Consider the following 27,779-nt stretch of genomic DNA (forward strand, 5'->3'; position numbering starts at 1 on the left):
AATACATATCTAAACAATTTCCTGTTTCCAGGGAAATATAATAGGGAGAACTGAAACTGCTACTCTGCTCTCCAAGGGGTGTGTGTGTATGTGTGTGTGTGTGTGTGTGTGTGAGAGAGAGAGTTTGTGTGTGTGTTTTAGAGAGAGGGACAGAGAAGGGAAGAGAAGGTGGAGGGTGGACTACTGTGTGCAGTCTCTGTAAGTTATTAATAATGTACTCAGAGCTCTGCTTTGTCACATTCTGACCTGCTTGAACCAGCAATATCTTCTAGTAACACTGTTGGTTGTGGATTAACCTGCGCATTATTAGTTGACGTAATATCTCTTGCTAACTGGATGCGATGCTCAAAAGCAAACAAATGAATATCAGCTTGTTTTAGTCTTTGCCAGTGATGACATCCCAACTTCCTCCACGCGTCAGGTTGAGCAAAGTGACGCTTAATTGAAAAACAACTCCACATGGCTCTATTTTTGCAAAGCTTTGTGCTTCTCAGACCTAGCAAGCTTTTCCTTGGGCTCTAACGGGGCTCAATAGGCACCCTGAACATTCATTCATAGTATATGTGGACATTTTTTTGCGCTCCATCCATGACAAATCACTCTCTCATTGTATGTTAGGAAGAGGAAAAAACAGTTTGATAAAGTTGGACAGATATTCATAGATTCAAGCTTCCTGGGTCAATAACTTTAAATAAAAAATCTGAAAACACAAACAACTCCTCCTTCCAACTGCAGCAAGGTAGTCAGCCAGCTACAACCTACATTTCATCAAAACGAGCCTTCCTAAAAGCTGGACAAATAACACCCTATTTATACTTCTGCGGAAAAGCTTGTGCAGAGCCGCAGAGATAGTTTGCAGTACTTGCATAGCCATATAGGATGTCACATGGTTGTAATTTCTTTCTACATCATACAGGTTTTAAAAAATTTAATGCATGTGTTCGGGGAAGCAAAATGCTTGGAGTGGGTGGAGAACAATATTAAGAAATGAAAGTACTGGCAAGACTTCAGTCTACTTTTACCCTTTTGTAGGCCTTACTGATAAAGTTGTGGTCTGAAAAGAGGACACTGAAAGCGCAAGAACAGATAAGACAGAACAGTGTTGTGCAACTGATTTGGATCATAAAATACTGCGGTCAAGGGAGCAGTCCATTGCAAAAACCAACTCAAGCCACACCCCCCTTGGATTTTCATAAGCTTTTACTTGTGCTGTTGCATTTTTTTTAAGGTGGCACATTTTAAACCTTCTTCAATTAAATAAGTAAATACTTCAAAAGGCCTGCTGAAAATGCTTCTGTAATGTTTTCTAGGATAATCCAACATTTGATGTGATTTTACTTTAAAATGTTTTTTGTGTTTGTTTTCTTTAGAAAATTGAAGTTGAAATCACCTTAAAATACACTGTAACACTTAGAAATGTCCTACATTTAAATTCTAATAAAATCCTTTCCTTACGAGGTTTGCTTAAATGTTAGGGTGACCTTGACTATGTCCATGTGAAAATGTCATTTCACTGTCATTTCACTCACTGTCCTTCCAAACAAAAATAAAAAGTTGGCCGCCCACCTTCCTTTTTTTATACAAACAAAAAAATCACAGTTTTGGCTATGCTGGGGGGGGGAAATTTCCCCAATTTTTTTTAACTTCTTATTGTGTGTGTGTGTGTGTGTGTGTGTGTGTGTGTGTGTGTGTTGTCTTGTTAAAAGAGGCAAAGGAAGAGAGAGAGAGAGAGCTCACAACAGTGCAGTCTAACCTGACATGAACCTGTTCTCCCTTCAGGCTTCCGCTCTCCACTCATCTGCTGCTGCTAATTAATACCACTGGGGAGGAGGAGGGGAGAAGACAGAGGGATAGGAGGTATTTCTCTGCTCTTTCTCCTGAGCTCTCATTGCTCAACACCAGCTTTGCTTCTCCTACAGTAACCACCTTTCTCTCCGTCTCTAGCATACCATAAAAGCCTGATCCACCTCTGCCTCGCCCCTTCTCCTCCTGGAGAAAAGCTCCAGCAGTTTTCAGCTGCTCCACTTAGCGGGTCACTGGCTGTACGTGGCCGTCCATCAAGGAAACGCATGACAGTCGGCTGATGAAAAAGGCAAGGAGGACTGCCACCGACTCGGCACACAAAGGCAACCATCTGTTCCGAAAACTTTCCTGTGGGAGGTGGCGTTGGATCATTAACATTGAGTCCGGTTGTCACTTCAGCAGCCAGACCATCTAACTTTGCTAAGCTCTGCCTGTTTGTTTACACACTATTCTTTTTCTTACCCAGGCAGTTTTTGCACACCTGTGCACTACTTGCAATGTCTGCACAACACTGTGTATTTACGACTTTGCACACTCTGGCACTTTTCACTTTCAAGCATGTGTGCGTTTTCTGCTGGGGCTGGACAGTGGACCAAAAAGTTACCAATGCTGACGTTAAGAGTTGGCCTTATTTTGATCGTGTCATTAAGTCTGGCTGAGGTTTTCCCTGCTGTTTGAGGAAGCTGTCCCCTTACAATGTTATTTCTGGGATGTTTGGGAAGCTTGTTTTGATCAGTGTGTCCCTTATGATTGGTGATACACCCTTTAATCTAAACCAATCAAAATGTCGGGATACCGAACAATCAAAACAAACAAGTTTTCACATTATACTTATTTCTTTATCTTGTTAATGATCAGTGCTAACGGTCTGCTGTATTTAAATCATATTTCAGCATATAATTTTATACTGATTTGTAGTTTTCAGCAAGCCATTATGGCAAGAAAATGTTATTTTTAGAATACGGTTCAACATTGATTGTTATAATTTTCATTTCATTTGGCATCATATTGCTCATCTCTAGTCTGCTTTGTAGGAATTATCAACATCTTTCTATCCTGTTCCAGCGTTTAATGCTATTAAACTTGCTGCACAAGTCCACTTCGAAGTCCATAACATTTATCATAGCAAGGGGACCTGTTACAGGCTGCAGGCATACATTTCTTTGTCAAATTAAACTTACAAAATTAAAAAATTCATTTTTAGGTTCACTTCCTTCAGTTAAGACAACAAAGGACAGAGATTAGTTTAGATAAACACAATTTTGTTTGGCTTATAGAAGATATTCCCACACATTACATATATTTGTGGCAGCCCACTACAAAAGAGAGAGAGAAATGTTCATTAATATTAATATTAATCTTAATTGATGTTTACTTTATATGTAAGTGTTAAGTTTACTTGAAATTTAGTTACGCTTAATTTTGTGAAGTTGCTGCAAAATGACAAGTATAATGAAATCAATCTTTCTAAGTTTTAGCAACTTCAGTAAGCCAAGTTTACTTTGCTTTATATCTGTATTGTGCTGGTTGTCAATCATATCTGTATTTTCTTAAACATGTCAACAAGCAGAACTGGCAGATCTTCGAACTTCATCATTGGCAAAATTCTCTCTGTCATGATCGAAATAAGTCAGACTAACTTGGTTTACTGAAGTTATTAACACTTAGTAAGAACAAGTTCATTTCACTTGTCATTTCTAAGTTGCTCCAACGTCACAAAATGCATAAATTTCAAGTAAACTTAACACTTATATATAAAGTAAAGATAAATTAAGATTTGTAGTTATATTTACTTTCCTTTTTCAAGGCAATCAGTTCCCAAGATTATTTTAGATCCAAGATTATTTTTTAAGATAGACTTGTCAGATTTTACAGCATGGCCCAACCAACAGAACAGATATATGGACATTATCATATAGCTCATGTTTGATGTGAAATAAACAATGAATTTTTCTGCTTGATGTTCTGTCTCAAAATGTTCCTGTCAATTATCGTCTCAAAGCTTCGACTGTCACCCACAAAATAATGTCAGCATTGCACCAACACAAGTAAAACTTGATTAGGTCATTATCACCAAGACTTTGTTATCAAAAACAATTACAATTTCATTTCAATTATGATTATTATTACCATTTCATTTTTAATATGTTCTGCAGGGAGCCTTTGTCGCAAAAAGTCCATAAATGACACATGCACGCTCGCTCTTAGCCGCCCACACAAAACACACCCAAAAAAGGTCAATGACAAATAAAACAGAACATAGAGGAACATAAAGCATACAAATTTCACCACTAACATCTGCAAGGACATACTGTTCAAGAAGGAAAATGTGTGTGAAGAGAGACCTTCCACCCAGAAAGCATCAGTTTGAGCATAATGGATACATCGGTGCGAATGCCTCCTTTTCTCTTACATGTTACGAAAATAGTAATATCTCCTCACTGAATGAGAATAGTCATTATCAATAATTGTACTGATTAGCAGCGCTGTGAAGTAAGATAATGAGATTCACTGCTGTGCCCTCCTTCCACCCACTCCACCTCACCCTGCCTGATTAATGAGCTTATTGGGCCGGGCTGGGGCCACGCCATTCCTGCCCAGCAGCTGATGGATCACACGGTCACGGGCATTGTATCTGTGAGCGTGTCTGCGTGTGATTGGGTGAATAGGAAGGACACTGAAGAAGATCACTAGTTCATCTCTATAACTTTGGCATGAGAAAAATGACACAACACAACATAAGCACTCGCTGTTTTCCCTGCAGGAAAACATCTTAAAAGTCCTTAAAAACAGTCAATCAGCCTTTGCCTTCTCTTTACCCAGCAGTCCAGAAAAACTCAGCAAAATCAGCAATACTGGCATGTTCATGTTTTTCATAAACTACAATCCAATGTTGTCATACACTTCATGCCGGGATAGGCCAGCCAGGTGGCAGTGAGAAAGAAGCTAAACTTCTCTCTCTTGCTCCTTTTTTTAAAAAAAAAATGTTACCAAATCTATTTCTGTCACTTTGCATGTGAACAAAGTAGTGCAACATAATGTATTTCTTCCAAAAGCAATTTGCTCCTTTTGCCCCACATTTAAACAATGTGGTGACCTTGTGTCTATGGCAGCTGGTGTTTCACTCTGCTTGGCAATCCACAACAACTATAGATACACTTTTAATTTCCTGACTCCTGCTGTGCAGCTTGTTCTACGGCTGACTACTATATTACTATACTACTACTTACACTACTATACTAAGATTACTCATTTACCAGATGCTTTCTTTGCGTCCTCTTTTTGGCCGGAGTGACTGTGTGACTGAGTGGCTGTGAGTGAGTTTGTGATTTTAGGGATAGGCCAAAGTGCAGCGCTGGAAAAGAAAAGGCTGCATTGGATTTTTAACACAAGACAAAATGAAAGCATTATTGCAAAACAGAATGCAACACAATAAATGTTTTATCTCTATTGGCTTGTTTTTTTTTTATAAACAAGGCCAAAATCATATTTGAAAATAAAGCCAATTTTAAACCTGAATAAGTTTATTTTATGATGGGCCCAAAAAAAACTGAATTGAATTATTACATTTAAAATTCCTAATTTGTAATGCAAATTCCAGCATTTCTTGAGACCACATATATTTCTGACTGAATTTGATGGAAATGTGTACAACATGATGAACTAGACAATCTATGGCATTTCCATTTGACAACACTTTTGGCTTTAAGTTCATTCAGCTAAGAAGACACATGATACCCATGGACCATGGCAATATTTTTATTTCAATAAATTAAGGACATTTTTTAAGGAAAAAAAACATAAAACTTAGAAGATTCTGATATTATGTTAGGCAATAACTACATCTCATTATTCTTTGTGTTTCAATGGCATCATTGTTTAAATGATTAGACTGTGATACACATTTCTCCATATGATAAGGAAACGTTTAACTAACTAGAATTTATTATGTAATTAAATGACAACAAAACCTAAATTTGTTTTTCCTACATTACATGGATAGATAGCATTAGAAAAGGATATTTGTTTTGTTTGACTAGGAGTGTGTATGTGTGAATATACGCATTAAGATACCGTATATATCATTGTGAGTGCAGACTAGAGTGCACCTGCATCCAATCATTTTACACTATACCTTATGTGCCCAGTTCCCATAATGCCTCTTGATTTTCCCAGCAATTTTTAGAGGCTAGAGATTAAGAGCTATGTTGCAGAAAAATAAGGTCAAACAACCGTTTTGATGCAGTTATAATTAGATATGAGAATTTGTGCATGCATGTGTGGTATGTACAGTCCATAGTGTTTATATCAGTATGAGGAAGATGCTGCTGCTGCTGCTGCTCCTTAAAGCAGGGTGCAGCATCCTGGACTTGAAGAGGTTAGTTATATAAGGCGGGCTTGATAAGCATGGATGACTTTTTGACAAAATGCAATGTGATATAATGTGATGTGTGACAAAAAGTCAGGTTTTGGAAACATGCTTTCAGGGTGGAGAGGGAAGGCAGAGTAAAGGAGTGTGAGGAGTGTGTGTGTGTGGGTGGGTGGATCAGTCAGGAAAAGTGATCAAAGAAAGAGTGACACGTTTTAAGGTTGGCAGAAATGGATGAAGAGGTTAAAGTATGTGTGTGTGTCTCTGTGTGTGTGTGTGTGTGTGTGTGTGTGTGTGTGTGTGTGTGTGTGTGCGCGGATGAAGTAGGGTACAGGTTAAGACGCCAGAAGGATATTCTGGCCATAGGCAGGAGGCTTGCTCTGTGTGTGTGTGTGTGTGTGTGTGTGTGTGTGTGTGTGTGTACGCCAAGGAAACAGCTCACACAGAGAAGACTTAAGTTACATAAGTGGGTAGGTTTGGAAGATTTGGGTCATGGCAGCTGAGTTAAATACAAAGGGGCAACATGAGATGGCATTTCCCTCTAAACTGAATTAAACAGTCTTGAAAAGTTTCACAAGTGAGGCAACAACACTTGGCCCATTTTAACAACAACTATGCTGATTACACTGAAATGGTTCGTTGGTGAAGTTGGATGCACTAGAAACATACAGCGCAGCCCAACTGGTATAGAGTTGCAAAGTGGGAGGAAGTACTTTCGGGTGCCTGGGTTTCCAGTCCCATTCAAACTCTGCTAGACAATGTGAGGTGACTCATAGTTGGAGTGCTTCAGCGCTTATATGGGCATGAAACTCTCCTGGTTGAATCATCAGGTAAGCAGCTGTGGTGCAAGCCTGTTTGATTAAAAACTTTAGGAGTGAGGTCAACAACTACTACCAAACAACATTTCTGTGATAAACAAAAGCAAAAGGCCTTTTTTTTAATCAAGCAGAATTTCTCATTTCTATGAGTGATTGGATCCTACATGAACACACTGTTTTCTAAGTTTACATCATGAAGTATGATAAACATTTGATCAATCAGTGGTCAAGTATCCATCCAAATGCAGCACAAATTTAGCCAAATTTCCAGTAATCCCAGCAAAAGAAAATACAAATTTCAATCCGTATACTGTTATAATAAATTAGGAGCTGGGTGCATCGAGATAAACACTTGGTGGGCTAATTCTCCAGTTGGGTGCCATTATAGAAAAAGACAAGGGTGCAACAAGATGATTCAATTTAAAGAGCGTCAAACCTCAAAAAAAAGTGGAAATGTTTTTGGAAATATGATGTTTGTTTCATGAATTAATTTGATGATTGTTACAGTCTAATCTAGAGCTGTAAAACGATCAGTCAATTAATAAAAAAAAATGATCATCAGAAAATTAAATGGCAACTATTTCGACAGACAAATAACTGTTACAGTAATACAGTAATTTTTTAGGCATAAAAGCCAAACATTTGGGGGATTCATGCTTCTTAAATGTGACAGTTTGATACCTTTCTTTATCATACTGGTATGTTGGTTGGTGGGAAATTACACAATGCATGTTTCACTATTTTCTGATGTTTTATGTACAAAACCATTCATTTATTAATTGAACAAAAATAAGGCAGATGATTGTAAGTTACAGCCCTTGTCTTATTGCTCCATACATATCTGTTGTTTTTTGTCTGCTTCAAAATTACGCATGTCCATTACACTGTTGCTTTTTGTTTTGATTGTTAAACCAATTTTTCTGTGTTTCCACTCATGATTTTTAAGTGCAAATTGAAAGTGCATATAAAGAAAGGTGGATGGAAACACGCTTGATAAGTATGACTCTATCACTGTACTGATGGAATTATTGCAGTAAAATTTTAAATTATGAGAGGAATACTAACTAATTATACAATATTTTCATTCACTCTCATGCACCATTATTAACATTATCTATTCACAAGACCTCCCCTTTTCTCCTTTTATTTGTTTTATATATATATATATATAGATATATATATATATATATATGTGTGTACAGAAGTGGATGCTTGACAAAGAAAAGAAAAACAGAAGGAAGATATTCATTCAATTGCAACATTGTTTGACTTGCATCTGTCCTTCAATGAAAGAGAATTGAAAAAAAAATTAAATTATGCTCATGGTTTCTCTCCTTTATCCCACCTGTTAGAGATTTGAGACCCTATCTTTTTTTACGTATGGCTGTTGGAGTTGGAGTGTGTGCAGGATATTTAAATCAAATACAGATATGCAAATGCATAACCCGAGGTATCAATTTTGGACTGCTGAAGATGTAAAAATAAACTGTATAAAGCTTAAAATGGCACTTCAACAATTACGCACAATTTTTAAGTTAACGCATTAGAGATATAATTAACACAGGACAGCTGCAAACAAATGCAAAAATGAAAGAAACAAAGTGCTCTGTGTGAAGTCCATCATACTGGACCATTGTGGTTTTAGAGATGGCATAGCCTCAGAGGCTGGAGAAAAGAAGATAATTGAGTTTTTGTTTGAAAATAAATTCACTAATGTGGCTTGGCAGGTTGTAAAAGAAAAGCTGTTCAAGTGTTTCAAGGTAAGAAAGGTATTCTTCATGTATGGGGTTTTGTTAATCTCGGCTCAGCTGTGCATCTGCAGGGAGACTGAGGTCAAAGGGCGAGAGGTTTGCTGGCCTTGGTCTTACACTATGGAGGGCCTATGGAGTTTGGTGTGCGCACACAAATGCACACCCACACAGCATTATTCAGGAGCATCTCTCCCATGCCCTTCAGGATGAATGCATTGTGGTATCATAAAGGTAGTCCTTGTGCGCCCACAGACAGAACAAGAGATAGAGAAACACAGAGAAAAGGAAGGAAGATATAGCAAGAGGGGATATTTGGAGAGAAGAGAGACGGAGGATATTTTATTAACTTTCAGCTGAACCCATACAGTGCATAAAGAGAGGGTAAAATGTGGTAAAGTTTGAAGGTAAGGCAGAGGAGAAGGAGCTGGGAGGTGGGGGAGGGTTGGGGGGTGCAAGAGGCACAAAGAAACACAGAGCTGGAGTCGGCTGGAAGAGGGAGTGTGGGGGTACGTGCACATACGGACAGGTGTCTTAGATGTGAAAGTCTCCTGGGTTCTGAGCATCATTGAGATGCCTTATTATATCCTGATGGTGACGGAGTGACAGACGCTCCGTGAGAATGCGGGGTTGAATACAAGTCACTACTTCAATCCCCATCTAATACATATTCATTTCATTTGATGGACCCTTCCCCCGCCCTCCTCACTCCCTCACTGAAGTACTTCACACAAGTCATCTATAAGATGAGGTGTGTGTGTGTGTGTGAGACTGTGCAGTTAGTGTTTGTACACCAGAGTGTGTGAGCCTGAATGTGTGTGTGCTGGCAGCTGTGAGTATTTCAGTTTTGCTTGCGCACGCACCTGTGCATAACTGTGTATGTAGGCAGGTGTGTGCACCTGTGCATGCGCCTGTGAGCAGTTACACACACCTGTTTATCTGTGTGAATGTGTGTGAGTGTGTGTGAGTATACACATGTTTTAAAGCATTAGTGTAGCAGTTTCTGCTTGCAGATATGTTCGTGTGGTATGGAAAGAGGAGAGAAAGGACATGAGTGAATGTGTTAATGTGTGTGAGTGTGTACGTGTGTGTGTGTGTGTGTGTGTGTGTGTGTGTGTGTGTGTGTGTGTAAGAGATTGGCACAAAGACATCTCAGACAAGGTGGAAGTAGGGTTGTAGCTGCACAAGCTGCTGTCTCTGGAGATCTGGTAAGAAGCTCCAAAAAAGTTAGAGCAGTAGTCAACCAAAGAAAGTCTTGGTCGATTGTAATTTTACCCACTCTTCAACCAATCTGTTGGTCAATAGGGGAAAAAAATCTGCATGCTATCTCTAAATTAACTAAATCAGCTACAGTACGCTGAATGCGCTCTTCCTGGTGTTGTGCCACCATCAAAGGGTTTTTTTCCTGAGGCCAGTGCACTTTTTAAGACCTTTGCAAAGGGAGCAATGCCTCTTTACACAATGCTACAAACTGATCTTGATATATGTATATAGATTGAGTGATAAGCAACCCAATACTAACGATGCAAAGTGAAAACATTGATACATATCTACATCTTGAATTTGCCATTATTTTGAAATTCCCATGCCACGTCTATGTCACTATTTGCATCCAGGCACACCTCTTTCCTAAACACTCAAACAGTGCTAGCTGCCTATCCTCAGGCAGACAATGAAAGCCACGAAAAAGTCAATGGCAGTAATTTTATTATTTCTTATTTATGTTTTGTCAGAATAAATGGAGATCCCCTCCAAAGATATCCTGCTTGCCTCTTCATCTAAACACAACGCTAAACACTTGTGGCTACACTAAAATTCAGCGTATCATTTCTACCAGAAAGCCCTGCTACAGCAAAATGTGTCCTAAATCAGTTGAATCATTGCAGAGCAGATTACATATGTGGTGCATTTCAACAAGCCTGGGTCAGTCTGCTTTCATTATTACGCTGGGCACACGCCATGCATGAAAACATGTGTTTTAACCGTCTCCTCTCAGTGGTCCTGCTTGGTAGCTGGGCTGACTGCGACCAACCTTTGACAATCACCCCCTCTCAAACGAGCTGTGTCTTATGCAGATTGACACGTGTGACACACTGATCGCTCTATATCTGTATCAAGGCTGTTCTAAGTTACTGTGGATCTAAACTGAACATTTCCTGCTGCTACTGCTGCTTCACAATCAAAGCTTTCCTCAAGCAAACAAACAGGAGGCTTTTATTGTGAAGCAACAGGAGTAAATTTTAAGTGTTTCTCACCATAATTTTTTGTGCAGTGCCAGTCTCCAAACTAAAATACAATAAAAACCAGAGCAAGCTATTTAAATGAAGAGCTGCACGTGATGACTTTTTGGCAAACCAGTAAAACTCCAACAAGTCAACAAGGTACACAACTTCTTTTTCAATGCCATGCTGTGCAGTTGTATGCTGTGCCAGCAGGACTTCAGTGGTCGCAGTTGCTCACGGCTCCGCTCTGCAAAACTATTCCCACCACTATTAGAAAAATGGCATATCATGAGCAGTTCAGCCTAAGAGGTCTGAAGCGGTGAAACTATTCAGTCTTTCACAATATAAAAGCAATGATTAGAGAAAAGTACAGGTCTCATGGCCCCTTGAATTTATCTTGCAACCCTTTTGAGGTGTCCCGACCTCCAACTGCCAAACATTTGACATACTCTACTCGCTACCATCCTCACTGGGATCTCTCATTTCACGGCTGATTTAGAAAGACAAATGCTTTCAGCTGTTATTTTAATATAGTGTTTAAAAATAACACAGAAACCAAACTAGGTGGCGGAGCAGCAAGAGGTCACAGTGGCACACTTCCTGTTGCTGGTTGTGTCGAGCAGAGCGATGCGGTGAAGTGACAGTTACTGTCAGCGGCTTTCCGGGAGAGGAGGCGAGTGAGCAGAGAAGGAGGACAAGCAGGAAGGAGTGCCCTGGTTGTACTCTGCATCCCAATAATGTTTGACAGCCTCCTTTTTCTATTCTCGGTCTTTCTTGATGAAATGAAGACCATGCTACAGTGAGGCATGAAAGTATTTATTTAACAGTGCTGGGCTGTGTTGAGCCATCCAGGTTGGTTTAGTGGCTAACATTTAAGAGCCACAGTCATATCGCTTTTGTGTTAGCTCAGTCATCTGCTTTCTCACGGGACAAAAAAACCCACTAACACCCACAGACATCTGTCTTTTGTCTTTGGTAGGAAAGGTTACAATTAGCATTCATTCCCAGAACAAATGACCGCAGTAGTCATGGGTATTTATCTGCTCCAGCTCCAATCGATTGGCAGTGATGGGAACATGTAAAGAACCAGATGGACACGCTAATTTTTGCCCCTTTTTCCCCCATCCCCATCCAAGCAGCACTCAGACATATTTCCAAACAGACACAGAGGTTAAAAGAGAGACTGAATAAGTAACAAGTAACCACTATTGCATTTTCACTGGCCTCCATGCTGTTTTTTTCTGTTTTTTTGTTGCGTGTGTGACATAAAATGTGACACATGATTAAAAAAAAAAAAAGAAAGAGACAGGCAAGCTCATCTAATGCAAAGCCTTGAACACTTGTTTTGGTTAAACAAAAGGGTATAACAGGTTTAACCATTTCAGGTTCAGAAAACTAAGCTGACTGTTTCTATCAAACTCCTAAGCAGATGTTGGCTGTGACGTGCACTTTTGATGTTCGGCAAGCCAAAGAGGATGATAAAGAAGAGAACATCTAGCTCTTTTTGACATCTTTCATGGTGAGGACACTTAGTAAAAACACAAAACTAAACAAACCACTTAAATACACTGGACACAGATTATTATAATAAGTAAGCATTTGAGCTCTTTAACTTTACAAACTATAAAGTGTCACAACTGCTGTCAACCTGTCGAAGGCACAGCGGACTCTCCCTCACCTGACAGTGGGGCTGTGAAGTGCACGGTGGTTGTCTCTCTTTCATCTGTGTCTGCCTCATCTACAATCTGGGCTATTCTTTCCGCTGATCACTGTCTTCACAATCAGGCTGGAATAACTACTTGGTTTCATGTAAAAAAGTACACCGCATAATACTGTGCATGTTTGGCTATAGTGACATTGTTCAGAGCATAAACAAGCTAATCTGGCAACAGACAAAGAGACAGTGTTTGTTATGCACAGTTTCTGGTACTATATCAAAGTTAGCTTTTACATCAATTCCATATTTTCACTGTCTTTCTATTGATTTTTTGAAATACCTAAAAATCAAATTGATTGCTCACAATTGACAATCACTGACAATAATTTGCTTTGGTTTTTCAGGTCAAAATAATTTTGCTGGCACAAAATCACCTCATAGACTGGAGCTGGGCTTCTAACTTTGTCAAACATCTATAGTTTCCTCCTTTGTGCTACAAAACACTCTGACGTTATTTAGGATCTGACAAGAGACAGGCCCACATCTCGTTGCGGGGTACAAACCGAGGGACTAGCGAATAAGCTTATTCTGTGGTATAATTGTTGCATTCCAGAGTGCTACGGGAACCAGCCTTAAGCCTATTATTAGCCATATGGAGAGTGCTACAGGCCTGGCTGGTTAGAGAGCGAAACGCTGTGCTGGATGGGTGCCAAATCCTCGACGAGATAGCAAGAGAAATTCCTCGCGTTTAATTAAGAATTTAATACTGAGACTGCAATTAGTGATTAGTATGTAATTAAAAGCTCTAGCAGTGTTACACATACAAGTTAAATTAATAGCAGCATGTATGTGTGCTGTGTGTGTTAAAATGACACTGCTGATAATCTTGATTTGTTCTTCAGACGATACAGTTCATATTAAAAATACAAATGTGGAGAAGGAAAAGTGCCCTTGTATATTACCAAATAAGAAAATGTTATGTATTGCCTAATGCAAAAATGTTATCACATTGTTTCAGAGTTCAACTTAAACCTCTGGGGAATATCCTATATGTTATGAGTCTTTGTTTGTATCAGGAAAAAAAAACTTTGTTGTTCATGATGAATAATTATAATTTTTATCTATCACCTATCTCAAGATGATTTCATGTTACATAAGTAAAACTTACTATGACTTGTTTCCTATTAATCTCTGTGTAACAACATTGCAATTTTTATGACCAAGAGCATGTTTAAAGGTTGGGTCCATTATTTTCTATTTTTTGAGGTTTTTATATAATTCTGTAGCTTTGGTTCAGTATGTATGTTTTAGTGTCAAAATGCTATTTTCTGAAAAACATTTTCTTTCTTGACCTGACGCAGGTTTCTGAATTATGACATTGCTACATATAAACCAGTAAGCGAGCCTGTGACTCTTTGTGACTGAGCAAAGCCTTCTTTGTGAATTATGTGTTAATATAGAAATAAAGGTGAATGTAGTCACAGTGAAGTCACAAATCGCATTTATGGACTACCATTTTGGTTTTTTGGATGGAAATGACTATAATGGGATTTGAGTGTTGAGCTATAGAGAAGCGACAGGTGGATCTGGCTGGAGATGCATTGCCACCCCTCTATAATGACTGACAAGTCAGCGTTGTAACCATGGTAGCCATGCCCTAAAACATACTCTGCTTTATCATTTATTTTACTGTAAATGGCACCATAATTTACAAAATAAACATCATGCTGCATTACTAGCGATTGAAACCAGAAAAGTTTACTGAGGTCATAAATTCAGTGAGAAGTAGGGAATTTTTGTCAGTGACTCACATACGATCAGACTTCTTTTTGCAACCGGGGGAGTCACCCCCTGCTGGCCATTACAAAGAATGCAGGTTTAAGGCAGCAACGCTTCACATTTCAGACCCTGCTGTTGTCACTTGTGTTTTATCAATATTCCAAATTAGCTGTATCACTTATAACAACACAGAAGCTGAGCATCACAATGCTGTGGATGCCATGTTACTTCAGATGCAAAAATCACACAATGATAGCTGTAGGGCTGCAAAGGCTTGTGTTCTGCCAGGTAAAATTACTGTTTTTATCAATGGAGTCTGGTGGCTTTGAAGAGAGCGATATGACCGCTTTAGTTCCCTGTTGGAGAGAGCTGTCTGACAGCAAGGTAAAACTGTGAAACTACGCTTACTGTGGAAAGTACATCATACAAGCCCACTTTTAGAATCCAAACAAACCCTTTCAATAATTATCATTTTTGTTATTATTATCATTATTTATTATTATCATTAGTATTATTATTATTATTATTATTATTATTATTATTATTATTATTATCAGTGCTCTAACCTACATCACTGCTTTTTGCTAACAGCTGAGTGGTCATTTCCACTTGAAAAACCTGTGAAAAATGCAGATGGACTCGCCCTTAAACTGTCACATGCTGACTTGTCGACAAGAAGTAGGTTCAGTTTCTTCAGTAAAAAGGTTCAATCTATACACCTTAATACTTAGGTCTGCTGTGTGACATTAGGTTTTTAGAAAGTAGAAAAGTAGAACATTTCCTGGATTCTGACATGTTTTACTGTTTTTGTGTCAGATGTTGGGATTTTGTTTTCTAAATTGTAATTAAATTTGCTTTCAGCTTTGACAGCAAAATATCAAAGATTTTCATTTTAGAGTCAAGGTTTAATATGAATCAAAATTTCTAACACAGTGTCAAGAGAGAGACTATGACCTTGATACAGACAGACAGACAGACAGACAGACAGACACACACAAACACACACACAAACACACATCTGGACAGCAGATTGGACTAATGTGACATGTACACTGGGAATGCTGGGATGCATGTTACAGTTACTTAGTGACGAGGGGATCAACACAGTCAGAGGTGAGCCGCAATAAAACAGATGGTTGTGGCATTCTCCTCCTTTAATATTACTTTGGAAAACAGACAAAAGCACACTAACACACATCCCTGTAGACACACAAACAATGTAATCGTCTAGTACAAAGAGCCACACACGACACGTACAAAAGCGCTACATACTGTAGATGTACAGACACGCTCTCTGTCTGCACACTGTTTTCCACAGATTGTCTCAAAGCTGAATCACAACATGTACAGTACTGCAGTGAAATTCCAGTTGCGCTCATAAGAAACAAGCTCAGGAGCATCAGTGCAGTTACAGCCACATAATGACTACCTGCAGCCAATGACAACAGCCTTTCTCCACATACGTAAATACACTTGACACCGTGCACGGACCTCCAGCTCAGTCGCCGATCTCCCACAGAGCAGACAGGAGAGGATGGGAGCCAGAATAATGGCCCAGTGCTGATTCATATCAGGTGATTGTCTGTGACATGTGGTGTTCAGCCAAAGGCCAAAGGCCATTGTGGTAGCACTGCCCTTTACAACGTCACATTAGGCCTTGCTAATTCGCAGGCAATTAGCCTGGCTGCATGGGAGCCAGCCTGGGGCAACAGAGGTCGCAAGAGAGCAGGTTAGTCAGCACAGTCTGCAACAAGCCATTCAGTGAAGGTACAAGTCTAGACTGTATTTCTCAAGTGGTAAATTATGGAAAGGCCTTCACATTTCAGTAGCGATGTAATGGTGAGGTGAGCTTTGTGTCACCTACAGTTCCCATAATTATAGTTAGTCTAAACTATGGCTTTGTAATATGGAGAAAATCATATATCATGACAATTTTTGACCAAACACCTCTGTATCGATATCATGACGACACTGTAGTTATGAGTACTTTCACAAAGTATTTTCAATGTGAATTATTTCCGGTTTCTTTACTTCTGTGTCACAGCAAACTGAATCCCTTTGGTTTGTAGACAAATCAAGGCATTTGAGGACATCATCCTGGGCTTTGGGAAAGCTTTTACACCATTTTCTGACATTTTATCAAACAACTGATTCATCACACAAATAACTGACTGATGTTAGCTGCAGCCCTATTCGTGAGCACAAAACAACCTGCATCATAACTCAAAGGGTACTAAGAGAGCATAGACCTCTGCCAAGGCCAAATGCCTTATCTCACAATGTTAACAAAAGTGAAAAATAAATTGAGCAAATGCCCAATGACTCGGATCAACACCAAAATTTAATGGGTTCTTCCTTCGCCATTACTACACCCTTTAAACATGTTTAATGAAAATCAAGCCAGTAGTTTTTCCATACTCCTGCTGACAAACAAACCAAATGGAAAACATAACCTCCTTGGCAGGAGTAACAAATAAAGACTGTAAAACACTAAAACAGCATAAAAGAAAAGCTAATTAAGTCAAAACATGAAACAATAAACAAAACATACTGTGAGGCAGGTGGTGAAGGTCCGTTTCCAGAGTTTAAAATTTTGATAGCACTTGGAATTAAAAAAAACAAAACAAAAAAAAAACAATCAAAACACCAAAAGCTGATTTCATTACAGGTAAACCCACGAATAGGAGACAAGATAGAAAGCAAAAAAATAAATAAATAAAAATCCCCTGCGTGGCTTTGGTCTCTGGCTGCACTATGAGTCGTGGCAAAGGTGGACCCTAGAGTGGATGGACACGTGGGTGTGAAAAGGCTGCAGAGGGCATGGGAAAGTAGAGTGGTGCACAGTACAGGACACAGACAGAGAGAGGGAGAGGTTGTTAAAGATAACAAAAGGGAGATAATGCTTTTCCAATCACAGAAAATAATGCGGTAATGACGCAGCCTGATGCAACACTGTTTGCATTCCACTCCAGTATACTGTATCTCCACTCTCATTCCTTTGCTTTAAAAACAGAAATGCTGGGCATGCATGTTACACAAGATGAATTTAAGAGTGTCAACAAGCTCCATAAACAAATGCCTTATGCATTCGTGTGCTATTTAATTTCATGTATTTTTTGTTACAAATTCTAAACCTCCTCCACAGCTCCGGAGGAAGGTTCTCATCATTACTCCTCAGATGAAAAGAGCTCTCCATATTCATTTCCAGCTAAGACACAAAAATCTCACGACCTTGGAAAGCTACATGATTATACTGGCTAACTAGATTGGGTGTTTAATGCATTTGAAAGTGTGTCTGTGTGTGTATATATGTAGATGCAACACGTGCAGTAAGCCTGCGGTGTTCAACCAGTGTATGTATTCATGTGATTTCTAAGGATGGGAGCCAATGTGTGTGTCTCTGTGTGTGTGTGTGTGTGTGTGTGTGTATGTCCTGGTTTCAACTCTGCCGTTCCTGCGCTCTCACATTATCATACAGAGCAGACGGAGTGCGTGTGCTGGGTAGTAAAACTCTCCTCTGCTCTCTGACAGTCTCCTCTCTCCTCTCCAACCCCCCCCCCCCCCCCATCTCCTCTCCTGCTGAGCTCCCTGTGTGTAATCTGCAGACTGCACACGTACACTGCCTACCTGAGAAGGAGTCTCTCTGTGGGTGTACGAGCTTGTGTGTGCATGCATGTGTGGCAGAGGGCGAAGGAGATGGCAAACAAGACGGACCACATATGAGGCCGTTTTCTGAAAGCTGGAGCGGTCGCCTTGAGCCGGTACATTCAGAAAACACGGATTTCAAAGTGTGTACTTGCAACGTGTGAGCCGACCATGTCTGCCGAACGTGGCAGCCAGACAATCTCTGTGTCTGCGTCCCACTGTGTACAGCTGACAGCAATCACCTGAACTGGAATGAACCAGACTTATGTAACTTTCCCTGTGACGGCCATGGCTGGTATAAAACAAGCCCCACTGTTTCAAGTCGGGTCATCCAGGAAGCAAAAAGTTTACAGCCTTTTCTCAAAGACTAACAGAAATGCAACTTGTTCTTCACCCTGCTTAATTTGTTACTTTGCAGTCTTCTGAAATGGCAGTTCATGCACAGGTCTGTGGTTTGCAAATATTTTCTTCCCCACAGATCTGTGTAACTCTTTTCAACAGAAGGGACAAACTAAGAGGTTTTTCTATGTTCGGTGTACGGATGTCAGTGCAATTTTGCTTTCGATAACCTGGCACTCATTGAGTGGCAACAGATGGGCTAATTCTAAAAAAAAAATGTTTTAAATGTAAAATGACGTAAAATACAAGAGGCCTTTTCTTTAGTCCGGCGCTCCACTGACCCAATGAGCTTTGGCAACACATTTTAAAGCCCTATCCACTTAGTGGTGATAAAATTTTAATGTTTTGTGATTTAAATGTCTAACCTTTTCTGTTGGCTTTTGCAGACAGACAGCCAGCTGGCTGTGTTAACATGTGGAATCCATGGATGCATAAAGAGACCTGGATACAGCGTTGAAGGTGGGGCCTTGTTCATTCCTATATTCCTAAGTTTCTCATTGGCGCATGAGACCCAAAAGAATTTTTAAAAAATTATCCAGATAATCTGCATTGCTTTCACACTGAGAGCTCCTTAGAGCAGACACACTACAGACTTCTGGTTTAGCACTAAGTGATTAGATCACGCCGACTTTTCTAAACTTTCTAAATGTTATTGGACTGAATGGACCAAATCCTGATAGTAAAAGGATTAATTTCAAGGAGGTGGTGATGATCAAAAAAAATGTATCCATTGATTTACAGACATCTCTTTCAACACGTAAGTCTATGGGGAAAAAGTCTTTTCGGGCCACACAGCATCATGTGTCGGTGTAATTACATGAAAACTGGCTTCATAACCCAGAGCACTTCCTGTCCCCCTAATGGAAACAGTGCCTGCTGTCCACGCCCCAGTCTCCACTGGTTAACTAATGTTACCTGGCAGTGCCACTCATTCGGCGATTACTGCTAGTAACACCGTCCCGGTGGCAGGACAGCATTGACGCAGACACGTTGGCCCCCTTACACTTACCCCGCCAGGTAGTTCCTGTGGGTAAGTCACTTCATTTTGAGCTGCAATACCCCTCTATTTTTTTTTTAACCACGTTAGCACCACTAGCCATGCTAACACAGCGCAATTACTACACTATATGCAAATGAGTGTTTGACATTATCCGACAAATTTGAAAGACTTTTGGATTTAGTGCTAGCTTTTTTCATTGAAAAAGTAGCAGAAGTAATTGCTGAATTTAGCAGCATTGCTACCTAGAGTCTTGGGCAGGTCCTGCCCTCACAGTGGTGCGCAGCACGGTAAACTGAAGAGGAGCAAAATTGAACTATCAATCGACATGCTTAACATCAAAAATATCTTTGGCGGTTAACGGATTTACCATTATCAGTTGATTTTCCTAGTTCTGCGCTTTAAAAACATATTCTGTAAAATACTAACAAATAAGAACATTGTGCACTGTTTATATGCCCCTGGCCCAAGTAGAAAGCAACACAACTTTGGGTTATGTATCTCACAACAAACTCTCTGCACTGATATCAGGGAGAGATGCCAGAACATGTGAAAATATAAGCACAACGCCTTCCGAACAGTGCTTTAATGATGCTACTAGAATGCAGCCACACACACACAAATCAATGAATCTAGAGGTGTAATTATGGGATACTAAAACATCCTGGCACCCAAATACAACCAGCAGGAGAAGGCAGTCATGAGCTGCAGCGAGAGAAAGCCTGAATGGTCTTAATAACCCCGATCCTCTCTCTCCGAACAGAAAACGAATTGATTGAATCCTACATGCAGGTAAGAAGCTCTGCCAACACAACCTGGCTTGTATCATAACCTTTTTGTCTCCGTTTCTGGCATGCATCTCTGCTCTGGGAATGGTGTGTTGAAGATTATAGACGGGGAACAAACACAGGTTCGTGAAAGGGAAAGAAGAAGAGAGGAGTGAGTGACTAAGAGAGAGGGGGAGGGAGGGTGGAGTGCAAGTGCTTGGGAGATGAAGATAGAAAGTGAAAGAGAGAGAAATAATGAGAGAAGAAGAAAAATGTTCCCGCTCTCAGAGAGATGAATTGGTTGATAGTTTGCAGACAGCTTTTTCAATGTGTCAGTGGAAGGACTATATCCATCCCCTTCTTCACTAATAAGGTAGAGAATCCCCAAGACACAACCGTAGGGATCTATTCATTTGTCTCCAATAACACAGCCACCTTTCTGCTCATATTAGCCAGGATTTGCATAGCTGCATTTACATAAGGATTTAATAATGTCGTCTGAATGAGACGAAAACTGTCTGTCAATCAATCCTGGTTCACTAAAAGGTTTCTGTGCCCTTCAAGGCAACCGCCAGATCAGATTTGTGCAGTTTGAGCACCTGCAATGGGGTTAAGGTTTAAGAGCAGTTGATCAAATCTGAATCCAGAATCAAAGCCGCTTGCTGAATGCAAATCTAGGTTTAGCTTTCAACATTTAAAAGTTATAAATAACTAAACGCAAAGATTTGATGAGCTCTGTAAACACATATTGTTGGTCAGGAGGGTAGTAGCACTGTGGTTATGACCTGAAAATAGGATGAGCTAAGAAAAACACCGAAATAATAGACGTCGCCTACTTACTTCTGCACACTTCAGAGCCACTTAGTACAAAACAGTAGACCCTCATTCAGAACCACTATGTTGAAAGGTTTCGATTACTGATATAACACATACGTCAAAGTATAACCCATATGTTGGACGCGACCCAAAACAGTCCTAACCGAAAACCTAACCAAACCCAATATTCAAAAAGGAATTATTTAAACAAGACCCCACATTAACCCCAGCATAGGCATGAAGCATTGACAATTTAGAAAAAAAAACAAAAACCTCAACAAACAGCAGCAATAATGCCCTATATAATTAATAACTGTGAATACAATTCTAAAAAATAACTGTCAATTAATAATACAATAACAATCCAACAGGGTATTAGACGTGTTAAAGCAGACCCGAGATCCATAGCAGTAAACTGACCTGATTGGACTACAGTTGGGTCCATTTACAGTTTTGCCAATCCGGTCTGGTGTACGAACTTGAAGCAGTTTAAATTTATACAAACCATCATTTGTCATGATGACTTGTTCTGGCAAATTAAAAAGCAGCTTACATCAGCAACCTATGCTGACGGCATCACAGTGCTAAATACAGCTCATATTACATTAGTAATCAGCAATATGACAGGGTAATTAATATTAATATGACAATTAATAATAATATTGATATATTAGGTTTATAAACAAAGTCTTTTATTGCTGAGCTGAGCACCAGAAAAATGAGGGTGATCAAATTTCAGTGGAGGTGGGAGGGCGAGAAGCGGCCATGCAGTTTTTGTTTAGTGAAAGGTTCATGTGTTTTTTGGGGTGATGAGAGGAGACATGACAGAGTTAGTCATGAGGGAGATCACCAGCGAGACTTTCAGTTGAGGTTCTTGCTGTTGGCTATATTGTTTGTCATTTCCCGTAAATATCACAATTTGAAACTTTTTTTTTTCCTGTTAACAAGACTCGGTTAAAATCTAGTATTTGTCTGCACTGTGTACAACCTTTTTCTTCAGGGACGTCTTTACCATCAATAAGTAAACTGATGCCATATTTTAGGCATATTTCATATTATATTAAATACATAACAATAACCATGTAGAACAACTGCTAAACTGTTCAATTAACCCAAATCCCTAACTGCAGTAAGTTTGTGATAGATAAACAATTACGATGAATTTTGAGCAGAAATTTTTCTGTTAATATTGCATCAGAGATGAGTTTTCCTGATATTGGCTGAAACTTTTTATTGGATTCTATATACCTACAATCATACGCCTTATTTAAAGGCTTCTTTTTTGAGAAATTCCTTTTGCTTGGCTGTCTTTTCTACGACAGGACAAGGCTGTTTAGCATAGGTTTAAGGCTCTGTGAATACAGCTTATATTGTGTTCAGGTCCTGCCCTGTGAGATTAAAAAATAAAAAGTACATCTTGAAGTTTTTTTTTAAAGTTTTTTAACACCCCTTAAAATCGAGAAAATCTCATGACCCAAAGTGGGGTCACGACCCCCAGGCTGGGAACCAGAGGTGTATGAAATTGTTGCAGTCCAGCCCAAAATTCATGTAGCCTAAATACATGTTAAAATGCAGAACACCACACTTAACATTAGACACCGTCACACAGCGGAGAGGGGTGCTGCTTTCTCTGGAGCAGATCATTTAACACATCCTCCGCTCTTCAGCTCTGGTCAGACCCGGGGATGAACGTTCTGATGTGGCTTATGGAGGCTGCACCGCCTTTGGCTGCTATCAGAGCCAAGCTCCGCTAACAACGATAGTTTATGAATCGCCCTATAGCCGCCGATTAACAAAAATGAGTGACTCTAAATTGCCGTAGATGCGAATGTGAGCGTGAATGGTTATCTGTCTCTATGTGCCAGCCCTGTGATAGTCTGGCGACCTGTCCAGGGTGTACCCCGTCTCTCGCCCAATGTTAGCCAGGATAGGCTCCAGGCCCCCCACGACCCATCAGAGGTATAAGCGGTTACAGCCAATGACTGAATGAATGAATAACGCGATACTCAAATGCTTATTTTTGGTGTAATCATGGTGTCATTATATTCCACTCAGAAGCAGCTCCTGAGTGTGACAACTGGTAGAATTTGATATACAAGTCAGGTGTTTGGCTTAATATAAAACCAGTTTGAAAAATTTGGCACCAGCCAAACCCTAGATTAGACAGAACCATACTATAAAAACTGAACACTAAAGAGCCACACTCCATATCACATAGTTTTTCTCTTACCTTCCAGCCGCTGCCTGCCTCTCGGTAGTAGGGGAAGTTGTCACAGATCCACTGGTAGATCTCGCTGAGAGTCATCCGTTTGCGCGGCGAGCCATTGATTGCAAAGGTGATTAGGCTGGCATAGCTGTAAGGTGGTTTACCATCTCTATGCTGTGCAGCTTCCTCCTGGTCCAGCGTTGTACCTGGGTCTAGATGGGCGATTTTCTTGCCAGGGCCATGTGGGTGATGGTGGCCGTGGTGGTGGTGTCCATGGTGATGGCCATGGAGGTGTCCCGCGTCAGCCTTCTGGATGGCTGCCCTCATGCTGAGCTGGGGGAGCCAGTCCATTGAGGTGAGGCTGCTCTCCAGCTCAGAGGTCATGATGCTTGTAGGTCGAGGGAGTAGAAGGGAAAGGGTGAGAGGCTCAGCGACGTGGCGGATGGAGGATCTCCTGTTGGCTCACTGAATGGGTGCTGTGCAGCAGCCTTGGCTCAAGTCTGGAAGAGCAGGAGGTTTGTTTACTATGCCTATTCATCTCCTTTAGCTGGAGCAGAAAGCACGCTTGGCAGAGACACTCAGATGTTAACTTGCACATTATTTTCCACATACAGTGTAGCTTTGTATAATGGAAAACTAAATATTTTGGCATGTTCATCACTTCATCTTTAACACTGCACATAAATATGATCTGCAATGCGAGCAATGGATAAGAAAAAAACTTGAATCAAACAGTTGTATTCCATTAATTATACAGTGAAAAGCAAAGCAGCACAGGGGACTAGGTATGAGTTAAGTGTCTTACTCTTCCCATTCCTTTCCATCTTTCTTTGGGCCAAAGCATCTGGGGAAGTCACCGAAGTGAAAGGTAGAGTCCTTCCCTCGTGCATGTTCACAAGATCTTCATTTAGCCGCTGCAATGGCCGCTGCTGCAACGCACAAACACAGAACCACACAAGACGGTGAGCTTGCACTGCCAGACAGCCTTCATAAGATATTAATATCGCACAACCGCTCAACTGGCCTCGGCATCTGTCCAACCCGATTAAAACTCTTCTCTCTTTCTCTCTCTGTGTTCTGTCTATCTGGATTGCCTCTCACTCTCGTTCTCTCCAAAGTGGAAATGGCAATTGGATCTGCAGAGTGACTAAAAGCTGGGGAATTGTTTTCACAAGTGCCTGCCAAATGGGGGGAACAGCTCGGGAGGAATTCCAACCCTCTAGAGGAGCCGAAAGGCTCGTCCCCTTTCCCTCTCTGCGTAACCCCCCCACACTGTGTTCCCGTTCTCTGACTCTCGACGTGCCTCACTCTCCTGTCAAGTCCCCTCCACCCCGACTCCCCCAGCATCTCAGATCCTGTTCACACAGACACAAACAATGAAAAAAATTCACAAAGCCCCAACATTTTAATTTGGTAGCTATTTTTAGAATGGCGCTGAACTTAAAAATGTGTCCTGTGTAAGTAGAGAAGGAAAGTTTTTTTGTGGTGGGGGCTTTTGCAAATACTTTCAGCATGATTCAGGAAAAAGAAAAACAACAAAGACAATCGTTTGGTACACGAGAGAGAAATTACTCACCAATTGTTCTGTACTCCAGTCAGTCACAGTACATTCGTAGATTTGTCACTACTGGACTGAGAATGTCATGTAACTGTTACTCATCACTGGAGTGAAGATGTTGCATTCAGATCACACTCTGATTCAACAAAGAAAATTGCCTTGTTTAGTGCTCGCTGCTTTTGGAAGATGAACGCCCTATATTCTGGGAAACGCAGGTGAACCTACGGGTTTTCTGAAAGAGACGAATAAAGAGCGGGCCAATGCCAGTGAATAGTTAACAATGGCTGGATGGATTCAGCCTCCTAAGGATACAGAAATCTACATCTAAACCTTCATCTGCCATCCCATGCAGTAACCTTTGCATGTCCTTGAACAACAAAGAGCCTATTGGCCCACGCATTTTCCATTCATGCTCACTGTATATAATCAAGGTGGGAGAACTTCAATGAGTCTGCCTACCAGGAGCAACACAAACCCCAGTCTCTCTTTCCACCAATTCCCCTGGAGAGCCAAATACACCAGGATGAAGAAGAGGAAGGGAAGTACTCAGCTCCTGCAAAAAAACCTCGCTTAATTACAAGTAGAAAAAACAAATGTTTAGCAGCAGACTCATCAAGCCAAACAAGCCAGGCAGTGGGACTACGGGAAGGAAAGAGGAACCGAGAGAAGAGATATGCCCAATGAGGCCTCTTGCACAACACCACCCCCATCTCCTCCTCAAGGCCCTGCCACTGTGGGAGAAGCCATAGCCAACCCCCCTCTTCCAAATCCCAGGAAGCCATCTTAATTAGTGCACCTTTTTTTTCTCTTTTCTTTTTTTTTTTCTCGCTGAAGGGAAGGTAGCATTGCTAGTTGTAGTGGTGGTGGTGGGTAGGTGGGGATGGGGGTGGTGACACACAAGACACAGAACAACAAGTACTTATTTTCCCCTCATTAAAAGGAGGCTCAAGCTGCAAATCAGCCTGCCACAAGCCCTGACCTGCTGTGCTGCCGTGGCTGTTGTTGTTGAGAAGTTTGGGAAGCGTGGGCTGGCTGCATGGCGGCACGGTGTAGCTTCGCACTGCTAGCCTGGTGAGGCTTTGGGATGATGAGTAATAGAAGAGAGCTGAGAGAGAAGAGGAGGGGCATGACTTGGCTTCTGGGGAGAGGGGCCCTGCTGGGCGGGTAGACGCAGCCAATTACCTAGTCGACTCAGTCAACTGGTCCCACGGTGACTGGGCTAACCTCGGCCCTGTGCCTTTTGTTTCTGATATCTGATGTGTTTCACATCAGCCTCAGAGGCCCACATGTTATCAGGGGAGAAAAAAAAAATCACTGCAGAGAAGACAGCTTACAGTACATCTCTGCTTATCTTAGGGCTATCAGTTTTCTACAGAAATGTATCATACTGTATGCAAGATGATGAGTGCTAAACTCTCATCTCTCATCTCAGGTAATTGTTCATGATTATCTGGGTGTACTGAAACACCAGTATGAGTGAGAGAGAAGACAGTTACTCTTCTGTCTACTTTTGTCAATAGATTCTCCTTCAGGTACAATTTTGCATTTCAGGGACAAACATTCAGACTGGAAACATCCAAACAGTCTATCAGCAGGGCAATGCCTTCAAGATAACAGACATGAGTGAAAAAAAGCATCTTTTAAAGGAACAAGTAGTTTTCATTTTCCTTTTTTTAGACTGTATTTCTACTATTAGTCGAAGTAGAAGTATATTTCTGAGCCAGTAATCTACTTTTTCTTCACTACATTTACCATTTGTTACAATAAGTCTGCTCTAAATGCAGGGACTGAGTGTAGGGGAGAGAATGCGAGCAGCACCTCTGCTGTAGATGCCAGGTTGCCAGCTGCCTGGATAAAAAAGAAGCACCACCTGCCTTGTGACTACGATGCAATGATGACGGCACAACACCCAGAAGCATCCATTAACCATCCCTGGCCACATTTGCAAATGCCATAATCTAAAAAAGACAAGTTACATGATGAAGTGCTGCCTTGCCTCCCAAAAAAACAGAGATCTCTGCTTTTAAAATCTTTAAGACTCTGCAAGCACAGTGAAGTAAGCTGTACATACTTGGGGTAAGAATATACTTAGCTAGCTAATTTTAGCTACGTTAATCTTTCATGTCTAACGTTACTCTTTGATGTTATGATAATAACATTGACTTATCTTGCAGCTAGTGGCCTGTAGGTCTTTTAAATTGGTGTACTTTAGAAAGCAGCTAAGGGTCCAGTGTGTAGGGTTTATGCCCGGGACACACTGCATTCATGAGGAGCGCGTGGTGGCCAAACTGTTGCGTCTGGCAAGCTTGTGGTCTTCACACTGACAGCGTTGTTGAAGCGACACTGTTGCAGAGCTGCCGGCTGCTATTTCCACTATTAACTATATAAACTATGTATATTAACTATATACTCCACTCATTAATGAAGCCCTGCAAGCCACTGCATTGTCAACAACACAGTCCTGCAAATATTTCACAATAAAAAGCCTTGTGTCATCAACTGATGGAATTATGTCCAAAAACACACCAACTAACATTAACTTCACTTACACAACTGCAGTAATGGTCATATCAACCAATATGTTTAGTTTAAAAACGTGACCTTTTTTTAATGTTTTTTTATATTATTGTTATTATTATTATTATAAGCTTTGCATAACTAATAATATTATTATCTAACATTACCCATCACACTCTAAAAAATATTAAAATGTTAAGTAATGTGTCCTTTGGGTAATTTGTGAAAAAAGGTCATTTTAAAATGGGAGTAATAGAACTTTTACTTGAGTATACATTTTCAGTACTCTACCCACCACTGGCCACAGGGATACTGTACCAGATCCTGAGATGATGTCATCATGCTCAGGTTCAGATCCACATCAGGAGTGCCTTTGATACCTGATGATGTTCCTTGCTGTTTATCAAATGAAAGTGGCACCTCAAACACTATTTATTAATTAACTGATATTCCAATAAAAATGTTAAATCGGAAAAAT

General features: G+C 40.5%; 1 protein-coding gene across 5 annotated transcripts in view; it reads right to left on the reverse strand.

Moving 5' to 3' along the window:
• LOC121947426 (forkhead box protein J3-like) overlaps positions 1–27,779 on the reverse strand; it is a 75,315-nt gene that overhangs the window by 39,833 nt on the left and 7,703 nt on the right. For 4 of the 5 annotated variants that reach the window (XM_042492484.1, XM_042492482.1, XM_042492486.1 and 1 more), the window contains exons 2-3: positions 24,032–24,155; positions 23,251–23,726 (exon numbers count right to left, since the gene is read on the reverse strand). In XM_042492484.1, the coding sequence (XP_042348418.1) occupies positions 23,251–23,610 (360 nt within the window). In that variant the 5' untranslated portion in view covers positions 23,611–23,726; positions 24,032–24,155. Of the gene's footprint in view, positions 1–23,250; positions 23,727–24,031; positions 24,209–27,779 lie in introns of those variants that run through there. The other variant, XM_042492483.1, reaches the window with a different exon arrangement.

This window comes from Plectropomus leopardus, chromosome 8, assembly GCF_008729295.1.
Source record: "Plectropomus leopardus isolate mb chromosome 8, YSFRI_Pleo_2.0, whole genome shotgun sequence".
NCBI classification, from domain to species: Eukaryota; Metazoa; Chordata; class Actinopteri; order Perciformes; family Serranidae; genus Plectropomus; species Plectropomus leopardus.